General features: G+C 48.2%; 1 protein-coding gene across 2 annotated transcripts; it reads right to left on the reverse strand.

The window, feature by feature from the left end:
• Positions 1-47: 47 nt before the first annotated feature.
• On the reverse strand, positions 48-15,164 carry LOC106576037 (UPF0606 protein KIAA1549). 2 transcript variants are annotated; one of them, XM_082963802.1, is made up of 21 exons: positions 14,693-15,164; positions 13,809-14,045; positions 10,284-11,732; positions 9,933-10,018; positions 9,509-9,677; positions 8,508-8,638; positions 8,189-8,375; positions 7,872-7,931; positions 7,565-7,719; positions 7,185-7,362; positions 6,776-6,960; positions 6,344-6,549; positions 6,130-6,260; positions 5,220-5,416; positions 4,894-5,138; positions 4,428-4,575; positions 3,971-4,273; positions 3,758-3,810; positions 3,542-3,669; positions 3,287-3,441; positions 48-3,098 (listed from the first exon to the last, which is right to left on the reverse strand). In XM_082963802.1, exons 2-21 carry the CDS (start codon positions 13,942-13,944, stop codon positions 2,871-2,873), a joined length of 4,530 nt encoding a protein of 1,509 aa, XP_082819928.1. In that variant the 5' UTR covers positions 13,945-14,045; positions 14,693-15,164; the 3' UTR covers positions 48-2,870. The 2 variants fall into 2 exon arrangements, with proteins under 2 accessions (XP_082819928.1, XP_082819929.1); XM_082963803.1 differs by having other exon boundaries at positions 13,809-15,164.
• Positions 15,165-16,911: the final 1,747 nt, after the last annotated feature.

Below are 16,911 nucleotides of genomic sequence, written 5' to 3' on the forward strand. Positions count from 1 at the left end.
ATAATTTTGACACTTTTGTAGAGAAAAAAAAATGAAGACAGCAAAGGCCGAGTTTAAACACATTTCTTTAATGTTTGATTTACATATCATTCAGACTCAATACATCACAGGGATGCAGCTCAGAAGGAGAGAGGTATGAAGAGTGGGAAGGTGAGAGAGCTGTAAAACAGGTATTGGTGGTCCTGCCTGACAACATTGCAGACTTCACAACAGCTGGATAGGTGTTTAACATACCAGTTAACCACAACATGTGATTTTGACTGAGTAGTCGATGACGTGGCATGCGACCATTGGTTGACGCAATGCAATGTCTGTGAATCTAGTCGGGCAGGAACCCCACCCTTGACTGACATTCAATACACCCGAGCGTCTACTACGCTGTCAAAGATACGCCCCATGGTGTGGCCTATAGATGAGCCCGCCCCAGTCTCAAAAGTAAACAAAACAAATACCCTCTGGGGACAGAGTATAAGTGGTATGATATCAGTGCCAACAGCACACCTGCTCCGACACTCTGGAGACACACACAGAGAATCACAGATCTAGAAAACACAGAACTATGAAAACGCAGATCTAGAAAACATTCAGGAGACGCCGCAGCTACTCAAAGTCCAGAGCTTGAAGTGACAAGAGAATCCTATCTTTTTAGATAGGAATATCAAATCAACATCAGTGTGTCTGTGTAGGCTGTGTGTGAGATGCTGTTAGACTGAGGAGACATCAACACACTCCACCCCCCTGTACGGAGGGAGTGAGGGGTCTGTTACTTAGTAGCACCAGGTGAATCGGTTTGTCGTCCGCGCACACACATCTGTGACGCCGCTCTCTGTATAATCCCACAGCCTTATTGACATGTACTAGGTCCAATCAGGAAGGTTATAAGTCCCAGCAGATGAAGAGTTCTGAATCAAGATTGGCCCACAGGGAAGATGATGTGTTAGTCCTTCTGTTGGAAGGTTGTCCATATAATTGAGCAATCACAGATAAAATAGTTTGACATATTTTACGCTTATATTTCTTTTCTTTTATATACTATATTTATTGTTAGCAACTTTCATTTTAGGTTCAAAAATATTATTAGAAAAGGCAAAACAAGAGTATAACAGAATCACACCAACATAGTGTATATTTTCTACTGCTTGATTATCATGATGTATTATGTGCTTGGATGGATCATGTTCGGATGGCACTTCTCACGCTTTACTTGTGTTACAACTCTTCAGTTTAACTTTTGTTTTAAAAAAAAAGTTCTTATTTTAGCAGCATGCCTGAGAGAAGACAACAATTAACTGTCACATCACTAATAGCTAGCTAGCCGAAGCCTCAAACATAGTCAACATGCTGTAGATAGCTAGAGCACAGAGCTGGATGGGCAAACCTTCTCTTGCCTGCACAAACCCACACATTACTGACCATTGACCAAACCCAATACAATAAGACCACAGAGAAAACAGCCTGAAGCAGAGATGGAAGCCAGCCATGCAGCCATACTACCAGCAGATGGAGACAAAGAGCACTTCATAACCACCACCAAACCCACCAACTACTACAGTATAGTATGTCCATTTGTCCTAAATAGCTTTGTTTCCTAAATCCACCTCATTCGAGAGGTTCACCTTTACATCCATTTGGATAAGAGCTGACCAAGGAAAGGAGATGAAGAAAGGAATCTATTTGGGGGAAATTGGACATGGTGTTTTTCCACTCGCTATAAACCACCCCATCAAAATTCCCAAATTCAAATCACCTTTGCAACACGTTTGTCGATGTTCATACCATTGTATAAAATCATTCCTATTTCAATCTTGAATTTCACAAGAGAAACACTATCACAATTTAACAGTCAATCGTCACCCCAGAAATGCCTTTGTTCTGCCGCAGAAGGTCACATTGGTGGTGGATGGGATAGGTTATGCCATGTCAAGTCTTTTGACATCTACTGAAAAGAGCTATATATACACACACATTATATCTGCAAATCCATGTTATTTTTTTTTCTTCATTTTTGTACCGTCAACACATGAACACACGAGCAGGGAGCGACTATGCTAAGCGACGTCTCCACTGCGATAAACAACGTTATGATCAGATCCATGGCAACAGTGAGCGCAAACACAGGGAGAATACAGCCATAGAACATCCAAACAGTATTGGTCTTTTTTCCTCTTCTTTTGAACAAAATAAAGGATTTAAAGTATACTTTCAGAGCAATAAAAAATAAATACAATTTCAATACTCCATTGGTCACCCTTATTAATTCATATTGTGCTCATTTGGGATTTTTATATCTGCTAATATTTTCATATACTTTTTTCATCTGTATATTCAAGTCCCCCCATGCCCACAGTATACTATACTCCAACTCTCTCTACAGTGCAAGACCTCACCAATATGGTTGATGATGAATGTGTGTTGAAGGCAATGCGTGGTTAACTTAATGACAGGAAACATTGGGCTGGGGTTTAGCACCACATACAGGAGGTCAGGAAGGGCAGAGACGGACCCTCTCACGGAAGCATTTCTATGAAACTCTGAAGAAAACAAACTCGATCCTCCTGTCCAGTGGAAACACTGTGCTGTCGAACGAGGAACCTTTACAGAGAGGAGAACCCTGTAAAGAACCGTGATGTTATTGTTGTAAGGAAATCGTATCTGTTGCAGACTGGCTCAGTCTTGTTCAGAACAGCTTATGAATAGCAGTATGAGCCTCTATAGACCAGTTTAGGGAAAGTGGTTTTGACTGTTTCAAACTAGTTTGCGGTAGTGGTTCCGATTGGTCCATACTTGCTTAGGATGAGTAGTTCAAACTGGTTCGGACCAGTTTAGAGTCAGTAGTTATGACCAGTTATGGGGTCGGGGCTCACATTGGTCTAGGAGTAACTGCCCGCCACAGCAACCTGTTTCTGGGCGAGCCGTCGTAGCTCCTCCCTGATGGCCTTGATGAGGGAGGCGGAGCTTTGGGCTGAGGGGGAGGACTCGTCCAGGGGGAACTCTGGAGTGGGAGGGGCCAGGAGCATCGGGGGAACAGAATGGTCTCCCAGAGAGGAGCTGGGCATCTGAAACACAGCGGAGGAGGAGAACTCAGGGAACGACAGCACCTAAAGAGAGGGAGATAGATCCGAGACAGGGAAAGAGCGAGAGAGATAGGATGAGAGAGAGATCAAATTACTTCTCTGTAAACTAGATTACTCCTCTGGAAAACAAATGTTTCTCTTCATCTCTGACATGTGGTCCGCCCAATACAGTCTCATGCTGTCCCTGTTGGTCATCATGTAGTCTGACTCACAGTCTCCCTGCTGGCTTCGGGTCTGGAGAGGTCCTGGTCTAAAGGCTGCTGGTTCCAGCTGGAGCCTGTTGGCCCAGAGACGCTGCGGCCCACCCCAGGGTACGCACTGATCCGGCTCGACAAGCCCACCTGAGTCAGGTGATGCAGCTGAGCACCTGAGAACACAAACACACCATATGTAAGTAATTAGCTACACACATTATACACTTAGCATACACACATTAATCCCAATTAACACACACACGGTGCCTTTACCTGTGCTTCCCCCAACAGGCCGAGGTCTGGAGGAGGAGGGAGGCTCTTCATACTGCCCCCTGTTGGCGTAGACAGAATCCTGCAGCTGCTCCTCCGCAGCAACATAGGCCCCTGAACCCAGGCCCTGCCTGAAACACACACATACACCAGATTTTAGAAATGCTGACATTCACTGAATGTAATTCAGCTTGGGTAGTATAGTAACATCTGTCTCACCTCTGCAACAGGCCCTGTATTGACGAGGGAGACATCCCCAACTCTGCATACCTCTGGACAGGAAGAGGGGAGAGAACATATAGAGAGAGAGGAGAAACATGTAGATGCAAAATAGTAAAGAGGGAGAGAGAGAAGCTGAGAGGTTGAGAGAGACAGTATGATTCATACTTCACAGAAGAGACCCTGGGAGTAAGCACAAACACACACTCTTACCGCAGAGAAGGGGCTGTGTGTGGGGGCTGAGGGGTAGGAGCCCCACTGGCGTGATGGGTGTGTCTGTGGGGAGGGAGAGGGGCTCGGCAGGGCGGGGCTGACCTGCGTGACCCCAACACTGACGCTGCCCTGGGAGGACGGCGACACCAGGGCGAAGGCATCGTCCAACAGGGTGTGCATCTGCTGCCGCGCCTCTTCGATGGACGGCTGGGGGGGCACGTAGGGGGGCGGGGGAGGGGCGTGGTCAAACACCTCGTCGTTAGGGGAGGGGCTGCCCTGGTCTGGAGGTAGGTCCGGGTCGGACTGGAGGAGAGAGAAGAGGAGGAAGAAGTGTGAGTGAGCATGTATATGGTGTGTGTGTGTGGCCTACATGGTGAGACACACATATTATGCGCACCTACACACACACTATGCGCACCTACACACACACAGTATGCGCATAGTGTGTGTGTCTCACCATGTAGGCCACATTGTTGAGTCCAGGGTATTTCCTGTAGGTGGCGCTGTGGTCTGTGAGCAGGCGGTCTCTGTCCGTCAGTCTGTCTGTGTCTGGCAGACTGCCGTTCCCCTGCTGCCTCCGCCGGCCCCGAGGAGAGCGCCTCCCCCTGGCAGGGCAGGGAAACACATCGGCACAGATTCGTCACAGACACATTCATACAACGGAGTCACACACAACCATCTAATTCAGTCCCAGACACTAATACGGATCGGTCACACATATTCAGCGTGACTATTCATTGGGATCTACAGCGAAACCGTGTACAAGGGATGCAAATATCTTCTATCTAGAGGTCTATGCAGAAGAACGAAAAGGAGAATCTTGATAGAAAGAATGAAAACCACCTGATGTTAGTGGGAGGTATTTATGAAACAAGTTGACCATGGAGGTAAGACTAAGAGTTTGAGTATGTATTGACCATCACCTCCTTCTGGATTCCCCTGGGGTGGGGGGCGAGGGGTGGTCGGGGTGCAGGATGCTGTCCATGTGGTCATGGGCTGAGCTGTAGAGGCGCTGGGGACACCCTCCCTGCCCCGCCTCCTCCTGCGCCTGCCCGAAGCCATCCAGGATGTCATCCATAGAGGGGAACTCACACTGGCCCCGCCTCTTAGCCCGCTGACGCAGCTTGTTCCTGTGGTGCTCGATCTCCGACTTATGTCTCAGAGCCACCTAGATAAACACACACACCAAGATGTTAAGGAGTGTGTGTGTGTGTGAGCTAGATGTGTGTGTAATAGTGTGTATTCTCACCTCTGCACTGACCCTCTCTGTGATGGTGGGGCTGTGTGAGTGTTGTGGTGGGCTGGGCCGGGGCTGCATGGCAATCAGCTGGACCTTGTTGGCCTGGCGACCCCTGCCGTCAGACGAGCCTCGGGACAGACGATCCACGTGGTCAAAGATGGAGGAAGAGGAGAGCAGCTCATCTGGACCACTGCCTGTGGGAGGGACTGGGGAGAGGGAGAGAGGGAGAAAGAGAGTAAGGTAAACTGTAGTAATACTGTAGCACTAAACTGGGTTCTTCCTGGCAAGCTGCAGCTTTACTGAACCACTCAACATGAAGCGAGGACTTTCCCCATCTTATTCCTCCCTATGATCCAGGCCAGAACAAATAGAAAGGAGGCGAGATAGAGAGAGGGAGACAGAGAGGGGGAGGGGGCAAGAAGCATTATCGCTTGGTGATCAGAGTGAGCGATTCAGGACATGTTCACATTGTACGTTTTTTCTCCCCTCCGCTTCTGCTCCCTCCCCCTCAACCACTCTCTCTCCATCCTGCATTCTTTCCTGCACTCCTCTTTCCCTGCTCCCTCTCACTACCTCTTTCTCTCCCTTTCTCGCTCTCCCTTTGTTTTTCTCTTTGATGCAACTCCTTTAATCAGTTGTTCTCCTGCTGATTCAGCACATAGCTCTCTCTAGGACACACGCACGCACACACACACATATACACACTCGCACTCTCTCATTCACACAATCTCTCCCTCTACCACTTATTCTCCTCTGTTTCAGCATGGCCGTTGTAGATAGAACAGTATACATGTAGAGATGACCTGATTCCTCATTCTAATCTACATGACAAAGAATCCAGTTTGTTCTATTATGGTACATTTTTATCAGAATGTTATGAATAAGGCCTCGGGTAAAGAGAAAGGGGCGTGTCTCTTGCCATTCTTGGGCGTTTTGTTTCGGTGCTGTTTCCCCTCGTGGGGCGTGCCCACATGTCTGGTGGTCTCCTCTGCAGACTCCCTGCCACTTGATTGGTCGCTACCTAACGAGTCACCATCTGACGGGGACAGCCTGGCCAATCAGAGAAAAACAGCAGTTAGTGTGGGTTTGTGGATTAGTGTGGATGTATCCCTGCGTGTGGATATGTTACCAACCTCCCCCTACGGCGGTTAGCGCGGGCAGCCTTGGTGGAGGAGCCCTTGGATTTGGGAGTGTTGAGATCCCCTCCCTCAGAAGGGGTGGCCTCTTTGATGGGCACAGGGAGGGCACCAGGCTCCTGGATCACCATGATGTCATCCTTACTGTGCTGCCCCAGGTGGAGCTTGGCAAAGTCAAACCCTTTCACACTGGGAGCCTGGAGCTTGGGGTGGGGGTGGGGGGGGTATAGAAAGGGAGACAGAACGAGGGGAGAAAGAGAGATGGGGAGAGAGAAAAGATTGGAACAAGTAGAGATCCAAGGACATCAAGACCTGTATGTATGCATGACTACAGCCTTATGCCCTTCTTATTTTGATGTAATTCCAGTCAGATAACAAATCCAGTCCCCCATCTAGATCGACCCTCTACCTCAACCCTTCACCCCTGACCTTCTGTCTCTGCTGGATGGTATTGATGGCATCAGGCTGGAACTCCAGCTTCTCCGAGCCGCACAGTTTCCAGTAGAGGATGATGATGATGAAGATAGCCAGCAGGACGGGCACCACCACCCCCACAATCAGCCAGACACTGCTGCTCTGAGTCTCAGACGGGGGCACTGTCAGGGTCTCCACAGCTACAGAAGACAAGTACAGGATGTACATATACAATCAGCTTACACTTTTATTTAAGCAATATGCTACTGTACATTAGGAAATGAGTGCAGCCAACCTGCATGGGCATACATTGCAAATCACTGGATACTGCTTATCGAAATCCCACATACACAAGTGCACATGCGGCCACCCGCTGGTGCACGAACACACACTCACACACGCACGGACGCATGCATAGACTCACGTTGGGCAAGAGGTCTCTGGACGCGGTGCCCCAGTACGATGGCAGCCCGTTGCAGCTCCAGGCGGTTGAGGGTGGCAGCGGTGGCATCAGCAGGGACTCTCTCCCCCTCTGGTCCCTCCACGAAATACACCACTTCCAGAGTCCGCCCTGAACCTGCCAGCCTCGACACACGCACCACCTGGAGATAACACCATGGAGTCAGAGTGTGTGTGTGTGTGTGTGTGTGTGTGTGTGTGTGTGTGTGTGTGTGTGTGTGTGTGTGTGTGTGTGTGTGTGTGTGTATGTGTGTAGTATGTGGGTGAGTACAGCATGTGCATGTGGTAAGGATGCTACAAACAGCACCCATAGTGGGTGTGAGATTGTATAAGTGTGTTGAGTACCTGTAAGCTGTTGTTGCCCACGGCCGTGGATCTCTTCCAGCGGGGTTGTTTACTCCCCTCCCCCAGCCCCTCCTCCAGCAGCAGGGCCAGACGGCGCTCCAGACGAGCCTTGAAGCTCCGCTCAGTCACAGTCTGCTCCTGGACACCCAATAACACTGCAATACACACACACACACACACAACACAAATGCACTTCTCAAAAACGGCCATCATGACTGCAACACACAAACACAAGCATGCTGCTCTAGCACAGTCACTCTCTCAACATTGAGCTTAAGTCTGAAAGTCCCGAAGCACAAATTCGTACCTGTGCGGACCCAGGAGGAGCGTAGATGGTGAGAAACGTTCAGCTCAGGGTAATGGAAGGCTGGAGAGGATGGATAAGATACGATCAGGTTACTCACTGATGTCCGTGGGGCAAGTAACTCATTTAGAATGGGTATGTGTGTGAGTACAGTACATGCATATGGTCAGGATGCTACAAACAGCACCCAGGTGTGAGAGTGTATCAGTGTGTGTGTGCACATGCATGTGTGGGATAGTAACTGGTGTATAGATGGGGTGTGCGTGTAGTGTCAGTGAGGGGTAGATGAGATGTGTGTGGTGTGTGTGTGTGTGATTTACGTTCAGCGATCTGCAGCGCAGGGAAACCCAGGTAGAAGCTGAACTCCACCGTGCTTAGGTGTCTCAGGTGACCGCTGACCTCGGACCCCAACAGGTAGCCCCGCCCATCATGCAACGCAAACGTGATGTCCACCGGAACCTTCTGGTCACCCTGCTGCTTGGCCTGACCCATGGTGATGTTCAGAAGCTGGAGGTAAACACACACACACACGTTACAGATTGACAAACTTTTTGATTGATCTGAATCTCTTTCCTCAGCTCCGCTGAACCTACCCAAGTAAATGGCCAGTACACACACTTTCACGGCTACGACTCTTACCTGTACAGTAACGTTGCCAAATTCATGTGCTCGTCTGCGCGTCTCTGTGTAGGCCATCAGCAGTCCTCTCTCCACTCGCTCACTGAAGTTACACACGCGCACATCCACGTGACCGGGCACAAACTGCAGCACTAGAAAATACACACATTATAGATTATCACACTGACAGTACACACATTGTCCAATGCAGCACTAAAACGCGCACACACACACTAGCGATAGGAAGTTTGGCTCAGAACTTTGACATGTTCAGTCAAAAGAACAAATCTTTCGACTAATTCCGTTCATTTGAGTTAGTAATGACCAGAGCATGCAGGAACCCCTACCAGCCAACGATGAACTGAAAACTCAAGTCATGATTCTACAAGCCTCTAGTTCACATTGTTCACCATAGGGGGGGCTTATTGGAGCTGCATTTTGTGACAGACTTGTAAAAGTTTGATTTAAACTATGTCTATTTGTAGATTGCAAGGCATACGACTCCTGGCGGAATGCATTGCTTGACTGCCATGAGGGTGATGAGCACAATATCGTTCAAACTGCGGCCCCCTAAACAATTCAAATTGGTTGAGCAGAGGCGGTGTATGTTTTGGTTCTACAAAGCGGTGTCATCACAACATTCAGTTCATTCGGGAGATCAGTGATCAGTTCTGAACATGTATTTTTCTTCTCTACGCTGCCTGCATCATGAGCTACTTCCATGTGCCAATATATGAGCGTGTATCAATCCTGCTATAGGACTCATTGCGACCAGCAGGTCAGACGAATGATTAAAATGAACGAGTCACTCAGAAAAACGAATCATATGTGATTCGTTTTTCTGAGTGACTCGTTCATTTTAGTCGTTCGTTTGACCTGCTGGTCGCAATGAGTCCTATAGCAGGATTAATTCATATATGCCAGAGAGAGGAAGTGAGAGAGAGCGAGAGAGAGAGGTTCCTACCAGAGTGTATCTGGTACTTGTGTTCAGGTATGAGAGAGCGAGAGAGAGAGGTTCCTACCAGAGTGTATCTGGTACTTGTGTTCAGGTATGACGTAGAGGGGTGAGACAGTGGGGAACAAGGAGGAGCTTTGTGTTGATTGGCGCAGAGCGTTGACGACAGACATGGCGGTGAAGATCAGAGGTCCCGCCACAACACGGAACGCAAAGCTAGACGGAGTTCTCAGGAACTGGCAGAAGAAGAGAGAGAGAGAGAGGAGAGAGAGGGGGGGTTGGGAGGGAGAAGAGAGCAGAAGGAGAGAGTGGAGTAGAGGAGGTTGGGAGGGAGAAGAGAGCAGAGGGAGAGAGAGGAGAAGGAAGCCAGGCATGAGTGGCTTTCAAGACATTTGTGAAGGGCAAATTTGCACATTCCTGCAATGCATCTCATGATTACAATCATGCTCTTTCCCCAAAGCTTCCCCAGTGAGTATTGATAGTAGGCCTACCTGCAACTCCACTGAGCAGTTGAACTCCCTCTTCAAGATGTCCCTGACCTGGCCAAAGCCCACAGTGGAGCCAGACTTAGGCAGGACTAGGAAGAGACAGGTTTAACCTCAAACAACCTGCATTCAACTATTGCCAACGCATTCTCTGAAAACACACTCCTAAGCTATACGCTAAGCAAGGGATGTGTTCCCTTTAAAACAGGTGACCATGAGATCCCAGCACAACACATTGACAGGCCTGAACAGTAGAGCAAAGTGTAATGCATCCCCATCTACTATATTGGCATACAATTGCCTCTCATATGTACCTCCATCTCTAGTCTACTATGAGTTCTACTGGTGGTGTCTTACCCACTCTGACCAGGTACATGTCAGGCTTGGTGACGTTACACAGGTACTGGCGTCCTGGAGGGGCTGGGGGAGTCCGGGTGATGCTCGCCAGGGTGCCAGGCGTTGTCGTGGTAACAGTGGTTGCCTTGGTAGTGGTCGTCGGTCGGTTGCTGGGGACCTCGGTCACAGGTGGTGGTGGTTTTATGGGGTCCCTCCCTGGAGGTCGCAGCATGGGGGGGCGAGCCAGGCTGGTGGTGTTAGATGGGGGCAGTGGAGGGTGTCTGCCAGGGGTAGCTGGGGGGACTCTGGGCCGCGGAACAGGAGGCTGAGGGGGTACTCTGGAGGTGGGTCTAACTCCAGGGGTGGGGGTACCCTGACCATCCCAGAGAGTGGGTGAGAGGGTCAGGGGAGAGGTGGGACCTGCTGAGGGGACAAGGGGGTGCTTGTGGCCCTGGGCAGGAGGGGGCCCTGTGCTAGGGGAGGGGGATGTGGGCTGAGTGTGTGTGTGTGTTTTTGTGGTAGTGGTGGGTGTGATGCCAAGTTTGGGGGTGGTCTTTGGGGGTGGGATGACAATTTCTCTATCTCTGTCTCTTTCTCCATCTCTATCCCTCTCCCTATCACTCTCCCTGTCTCTCTCCCGTTCTCGCTCCCTTTCCCTGTCTCTCTCCCGTTCTCGCTCCTTTTCCCTCTCTCTCTCCCGTTCTCGCTCCCTTTCCCTCTCTCTCTCCCGTTCTCGCTCCCTTTCCCTCTCTCTCTCCCGTTCCCTCTCTCTCTCCCGTTCCCTCTCTCTCTCCCGTTCCCTCTCTCTCTCCCGTTCCCTCTCCTCGTCTCTCTCTCTGGCCAGCAGATTGGTGTAGTACTCCAGACTGTTCATATCCGGCAGCAGCAGCTCCGTGGGCTCCAGAGGAAAGATGTCCCCCAGGTCATAGTCTTCTTCATCCCAGTGAGGGTATCCCTCAGGCTGGGCAGGGTGGGTGAAGGGGAGACCCTCCCGGAGGGGGGAGGTGGGGGACGTATTGGGTCGGAGGAGCCTGGAGGACAGGGGGAGGGTTGGGCGGGAGGGGAAGGAGGTGTCATAGGAGGCCCCGTCGTCAGGGTCGTAGGTGTGACTGGGTAAGGGTGTGGCCAGGGCCAGTTCCTCCCCCTCTGGGCCCATGAAGGAGAGCGTTTCCAGGTAGTCACCGGACTCCCAGGCCTCCTCTAGGGAGGGGGCGTGCTCCCAGGGCGGGGGAGGGGTGAGGGTGGGCTGGCTGTGGGGGGGCAGAGGAGGGGGGTGGCTGGGGGACAGCAGGTCCGGGGGTCTCAGGAGGAGATGTATGCCCTGAGCTTCATCGTCCACTGAGGCAGCGTCAGTGTTACCATGGTGACTAGTGTCTTTGGGTGGGGTGGCACCTGGCCATCTGGAAGAGGGTGACGATGACGACCGCGATGAGGACCGTGTTGCTGTCGTTCCGTTGGAGTCCACACCGCCTGTGGAGAAAAACTACAGTCACAACACATGTGACTGTCCAGGCCAGAATGGCCCATAGTGCAGGAGCCTCTCCTGTTTCTGTAGCGCGAGGCAGCTTGATGTACAAGTACGCTCCCTAGACAGGACGCTAGTCTTTCGCAGGGCCGTGTACATGTGGCGTGGTTAAAATTCATGTATGAACACAGCAGGCTGAGCAGAATCCCTGCTGGTGTCTGAGAGACCTAGTTAAAGCTGAGCTCCATCTAGAGAATACAATGAGCAGAGGATAGAGGCCAGCACTGAGCTCTCTCACACACACACACAGAGAGAGCCGACCCTAGCCTTTTAGGGGCCCTAAGCGAGATTTGCTTGTGTGACCTCTATCTCATGGGCAAAACATTTGTGTCTCCCCCTCTTGGCTCAATACAAATAAAAAAGTCCTGCAATTTTAAACATTTTGACATGAATAGAGACAGTTTTAAATACATCTTTCTGCAATTTTACACATTTTGTCATGGGGCAGAGAAATGTAGCAGTTTTAAAATCCAATTTCCTGCAATTTATACACATTTTGCTAAAAGGTGATTTTTTTTCGGTTTTAATGCCAATTTCCAGCAATTCCACAAATGTTGCCGTATGACTTAAGCCATGTTAATACAATATCTGGGTGAGTGACTAACAAATCAATGGGGGTCCCCTGGAGGTCAGGGCCCCTGGGCACGTGCCCTGCATGATTACTACATACAAGGTTTAGATAGCTGGCTAAAATGTTAGCCGACATGGGCTAATTGAGTGACTGACATAAAAGGAAAACTGCTGATGCAGTACCAAATTTCAAAATGGCACCTTGTGTATTCTACTATTCTAACTCTCAGCAGTAAGTTGAGACCCCGACTGTCTCATATTTGGAGGGTCGGCCCTGCACACACAATCGTCACTTACACGCACACATAGGCATTGAAAAACACCCAGTGCCACTGTTCATTTATCATGATTTTATGCACAATATACTGTATCACAAACTGCTATAGTACAGATGTATGATAACCACTCTGGGATGGTTACTTTGACTCAAACAGAATAAATCCCTGCTCCTCATCCATCCATCCATCCACACACACACACACACACACACACACACACACACACACACACACACACACACACATACATACACACGGCAGTATAGTAAGTTACATTATGGCGAGCACCCTGCCTCCTCCACCTAGCCTTGACTAGGCACTGCCGTGCATTGCGGCAGCGTCACGTGCTGTGTGGCGGCGAGCTCATTGGTATGCTGCAGACACGGCACACAGCTCAGAGGCGTCCCAGCCAACAGCAGGATCAAATCACACGCACGCACGCGCACACACGCATTACATTGACACAGAGAGGGAGTTAGTGATGGAGAGAGCAGAAAAAAATACAGAGAAATAGAAGTAGAGAGGGGAAGAGTAATCGAGAGAGAGGAGAAAGAAAGAGAACGAGACTGCAGGAATGAAGATAGCTGAGAGAAAAGACTTGTGTTTCTAAGAATAGCATGCAGCACCCTTCGGTCGATCCACATTGCTTTGATGACAATGATCCAATCAGCAGTGCTAAACATCCTTCATCACCAGGCAGCAGTCCATCTGCCCCTGTCACACAGCTACCCACAGATTTCTTTATTTTAAGTCAGGATATATTTGACTTTGAGGGGGTGTTTGTATGTGCCGTATGTGTGTGTGATGCCTCAAGGCCAGTGAGTGGGACTGACTGAGGGATGACTGTGTGTGTAGGCATCCACTGTCCATCTGTCCCTGACAACATAACCGAGTCACAGAGATGGAGGAGGATGAATGAACAGAGTTAAAAGGACAGAAAGACACTAGGTGACGAGTGAGGAGATGGGGGTGAATATGGAAGTTAGTGCATTCAGCACCAAGGCCAGCTCCAAAAGTCAAGGGCAAGTCAAATACTGGGAAAGTCAAATAAAAGTCAAGGAAAAGTCAAATACTGGCCCTGTCTCACAGTGTACCTTGATGAAACCAGGTGTGAACAGTAAATCTTATCAGCCATCCATGCCTATGAGGGTAAGACAATTATATGTCACGTACCTGCAACTGGTGAGCTTGACATCGTCATGGACACCAGCAAGGAAGCTACCAGCAGGCGCGCGCAATTAGTGCGCAGGCCCTGAGAGACTCCGGGGCACATCCTCGAACACGCGCTCATCAGAATCAGACTCTCCATGGCACGCTAGTTCTCACATCACACACGTGCGATGCCATCTCTCCTCAATAGCATCATCACTGCATGCTTTCTGGCGACCAGGAGGCCCTATATGCAAATATCTAATAATACAAATCTATTGAGATAAAGGCCGAATAATAAAAATATCTTCATTGTATAGAAACATTGAATGGGTTAATGCCTATTTTTAACTAGGCTACTAAAGCAACAGACGCCTTACCAGTGTCCTGACACATTTGATAGCTGGCTGACCCCATTATTGGGAGGCTTATACTAGGCCACGTCTGCCAACAAACATCATGCATCTCACACATCCGACGGCCCCTGTGCGGTTCCTTTATTTATTAGGCCTTTTTGAAATAGTCAACGGATTTAGTTGTATCATAATTAACCTATAATACTGTCGGTCATGACAATTCCCAGCGTATATCCTATCTGTATCATTAGGCTACCTCGTCTAGCGGACATTCTTACAGTTCCCCACAGTATGCCTACACTTTCGCAGCAATAGACAAATTGATACATTTCAGTGATTAAAAAAAAGGGCGACAAGGGCGAGATGTTGGAAGCCTTTTTTTTTTTAGACAATGCTGACAATCGGCTGATAATGTTAAACTAACCTATGTGTAACTGAAAGAAAAGACTAAAGCCTAATCAAAATATCTCAAATACACAGGTAGCCTATAGCATTCGGCGCATTTCTTTCTTTCCATAGCCTATTTTTTCACCGCGATGTGATGGAGCCTACCTGCCATCCCGGAGATGCGGTACAGGCGCGTCACGCCTCTCCCAGGCCCATGCAGCCACGCGCTCCCCGGCAAGGAGAAAACGAACACAATTACTATGTTGCAAAATGCAGAACCTGAAAACCAGTTATTTTCCGTTAGATAAATAACTCCCAATGTCGCCAGTAATGACTGAATCTGTTCGCGGCCGACCACTTGAACGTAAGCCGCGCCGTGTTGATCTCGCGGTGAAACGTCACACGCTCATCATTGGAAAACCTGAGATTCTGGACACGTCTCAGTATCATATGTCCGCCTCAAATAGGAATTTATCATAACGCCTCTAATTTACAGTCCATAAATACCCGAAAATGACATTCGATTCCACACACAAATCATGAGCACGCTATAATTGGGTTTATTATTGGGAGGCGCGCATCGCTTAGATGGTTTTGCAGCAGAGCGTTCTCTGCAACACCCCTAGCATTCCTCAAATGCGTGTGCTGGGAGAATAGCACTCAAAATACCGGTTAACTTGTCCTGCTTGATGCAAGGCATAGGCCCTTGTGAATCATGGATCTATATGGCTTTCATTTAGAATATTTGGGCCAAATGATCTTCAAAATAAGGTTTCTGTGTAATTAATTATGATAAACATGGGGATACATGCAAATGATAGTTTGAGTATGGTCTTGAATACAGGGGCGAAAATCTGATATCAACTTTGGAGGGGACAATTACATGAAATTTTCTCAAGAGCAATTCCTGAGGGGGACACCAAAACTAGTGCTGTAAAACATAGCCTACTTTGTAATATGGTAAATGTATATTGAGGAACCAAAGAAATAAGGTGTTTGCCGTACTCCTAACTACCGGTACCCAAAACTACACAACTAATCACAACAGCAATACCATTGCCTTTAACAAATCTTAGTTCAGTCACCAGTTTAAGTTGAGAGTGGGGGTATCCATGGCATTTTCCAATTATGTTCCTATTTTACAAGTCAAAAAAATTGAGAACCTTTCATAATGTTGCCAAACAAAGACTCAACAAACTTACCTGAGACTCCGTCTCTGCCAGTCTGTCCCTGCATATCTGTCCCCAACTCTGCTGTCTGTGTGCCATCTGTTGCCTGCTCTGCCTAATGACATCATTGTGAAACATTTCCATTAGAATTTAATTTCTTTCTTATGAACATTTTATCAACTAGTCTTTGAGATATTAGGCTACTAGGGTTTTTACTATGCGTTTTGGTGTATTGAAAAATACTCTGAGGTCCGTCTATTATTTTTCTGCCATTTTTCTACCTGGCTGGCTGGCTGGCTGGCTACACACACAGTGTGTAGGTTATTTACAGTAGGAGATGAGCTTCTATCATCTTCAATCATTCTAGTTGGGCTTCGATGTAAAAGGTAGCTAGCAAATGTGAAACGGATTAAAATGACAAGAGTTGACAGCTGTATGAGTTCACCATTTACACAACATATGCTGCAACCTTTTCTAATTTTAATAGTTTGTTTCATATTGGCTGGCTTCCAACAATAGCTGAATTTGCAAAGCTAGCGAGCACCAATTCAGTTTCAGTGGTGTTTGCTATAATCTTTGCTACCCGGGTTAAATAAAGGTGAAATAAAATAAATAAAAGTTCCCTTGCGACAATTTAGCTTTTGCAACGAGACCATTAAATATATTTAAGACAATGGTAGAAGAGAGTGTAGTTCTGTTCAGTTTGGATTTCAGTTTATCGCTAACCTTATCACAGGGACTTTGAAGCACTAACTTACATCATCTGCATGCTGATTCCATCTTTGACGACGCCACATAAATGGAATAGATACTAGCTAGCTTAATAGTTAATATTTGCGCGCTAGCTCTGCATATTCAGCTAGTGTGTGTGCGCGATTGACTGGATTAACCTCACGTCAGTTACGTGCATTGAGTGCCTTTCAGACAGTAGATACGACCTCTCTGTTACCTAGCAAGCTAAGGAACTGGCAGTGGATCAAACCATTGTGAGGCAAAGGGTGGGGGGGGGTTGCAATCTTTTGAAACTTAAAAACGCGCTATTAAGTGTCTATAATCAGCACAATTGCTTTCATTGCGTATTATTAATATTATTTAAATTACATAGTTATGTTTCAGTGATATATTGGGGGGGACAAATCATATTTTTCCCAGGATGGGGGGGTCGTGTCCCCCCGGGATTTCCGCCCCTGCTTGGTTAACATAAAATAGACAAAA

Source organism: Salmo salar, chromosome 17 (genome assembly GCF_965601325.2).
Source record: "Salmo salar chromosome 17, fSalSal1, whole genome shotgun sequence".
NCBI lineage: Eukaryota > Metazoa > Chordata > Actinopteri > Salmoniformes > Salmonidae > Salmo > Salmo salar.

Bases quoted from the DNA above. Each gene is read 5' to 3' on its own strand.
- LOC106576037 (XM_082963802.1), bottom strand. From the start codon at position 13,944: ATGGAGAGTCTGATTCTGATGAGCGCGTGTTCGAGGATGTGCCCCGGA. The intron at 7,363-7,564 runs GTACTCAACACA...TGTTATCTCCAG, and splicing joins TGGGCAACAACAGCTTACAG to GTGGTGCGTGTGTCGAGGCT. The intron at 3,811-3,970 runs GTAAGAGTGTGT...CTTCCTGTCCAG, and splicing joins CACACAGCCCCTTCTCTGCG to AGGTATGCAGAGTTGGGGAT.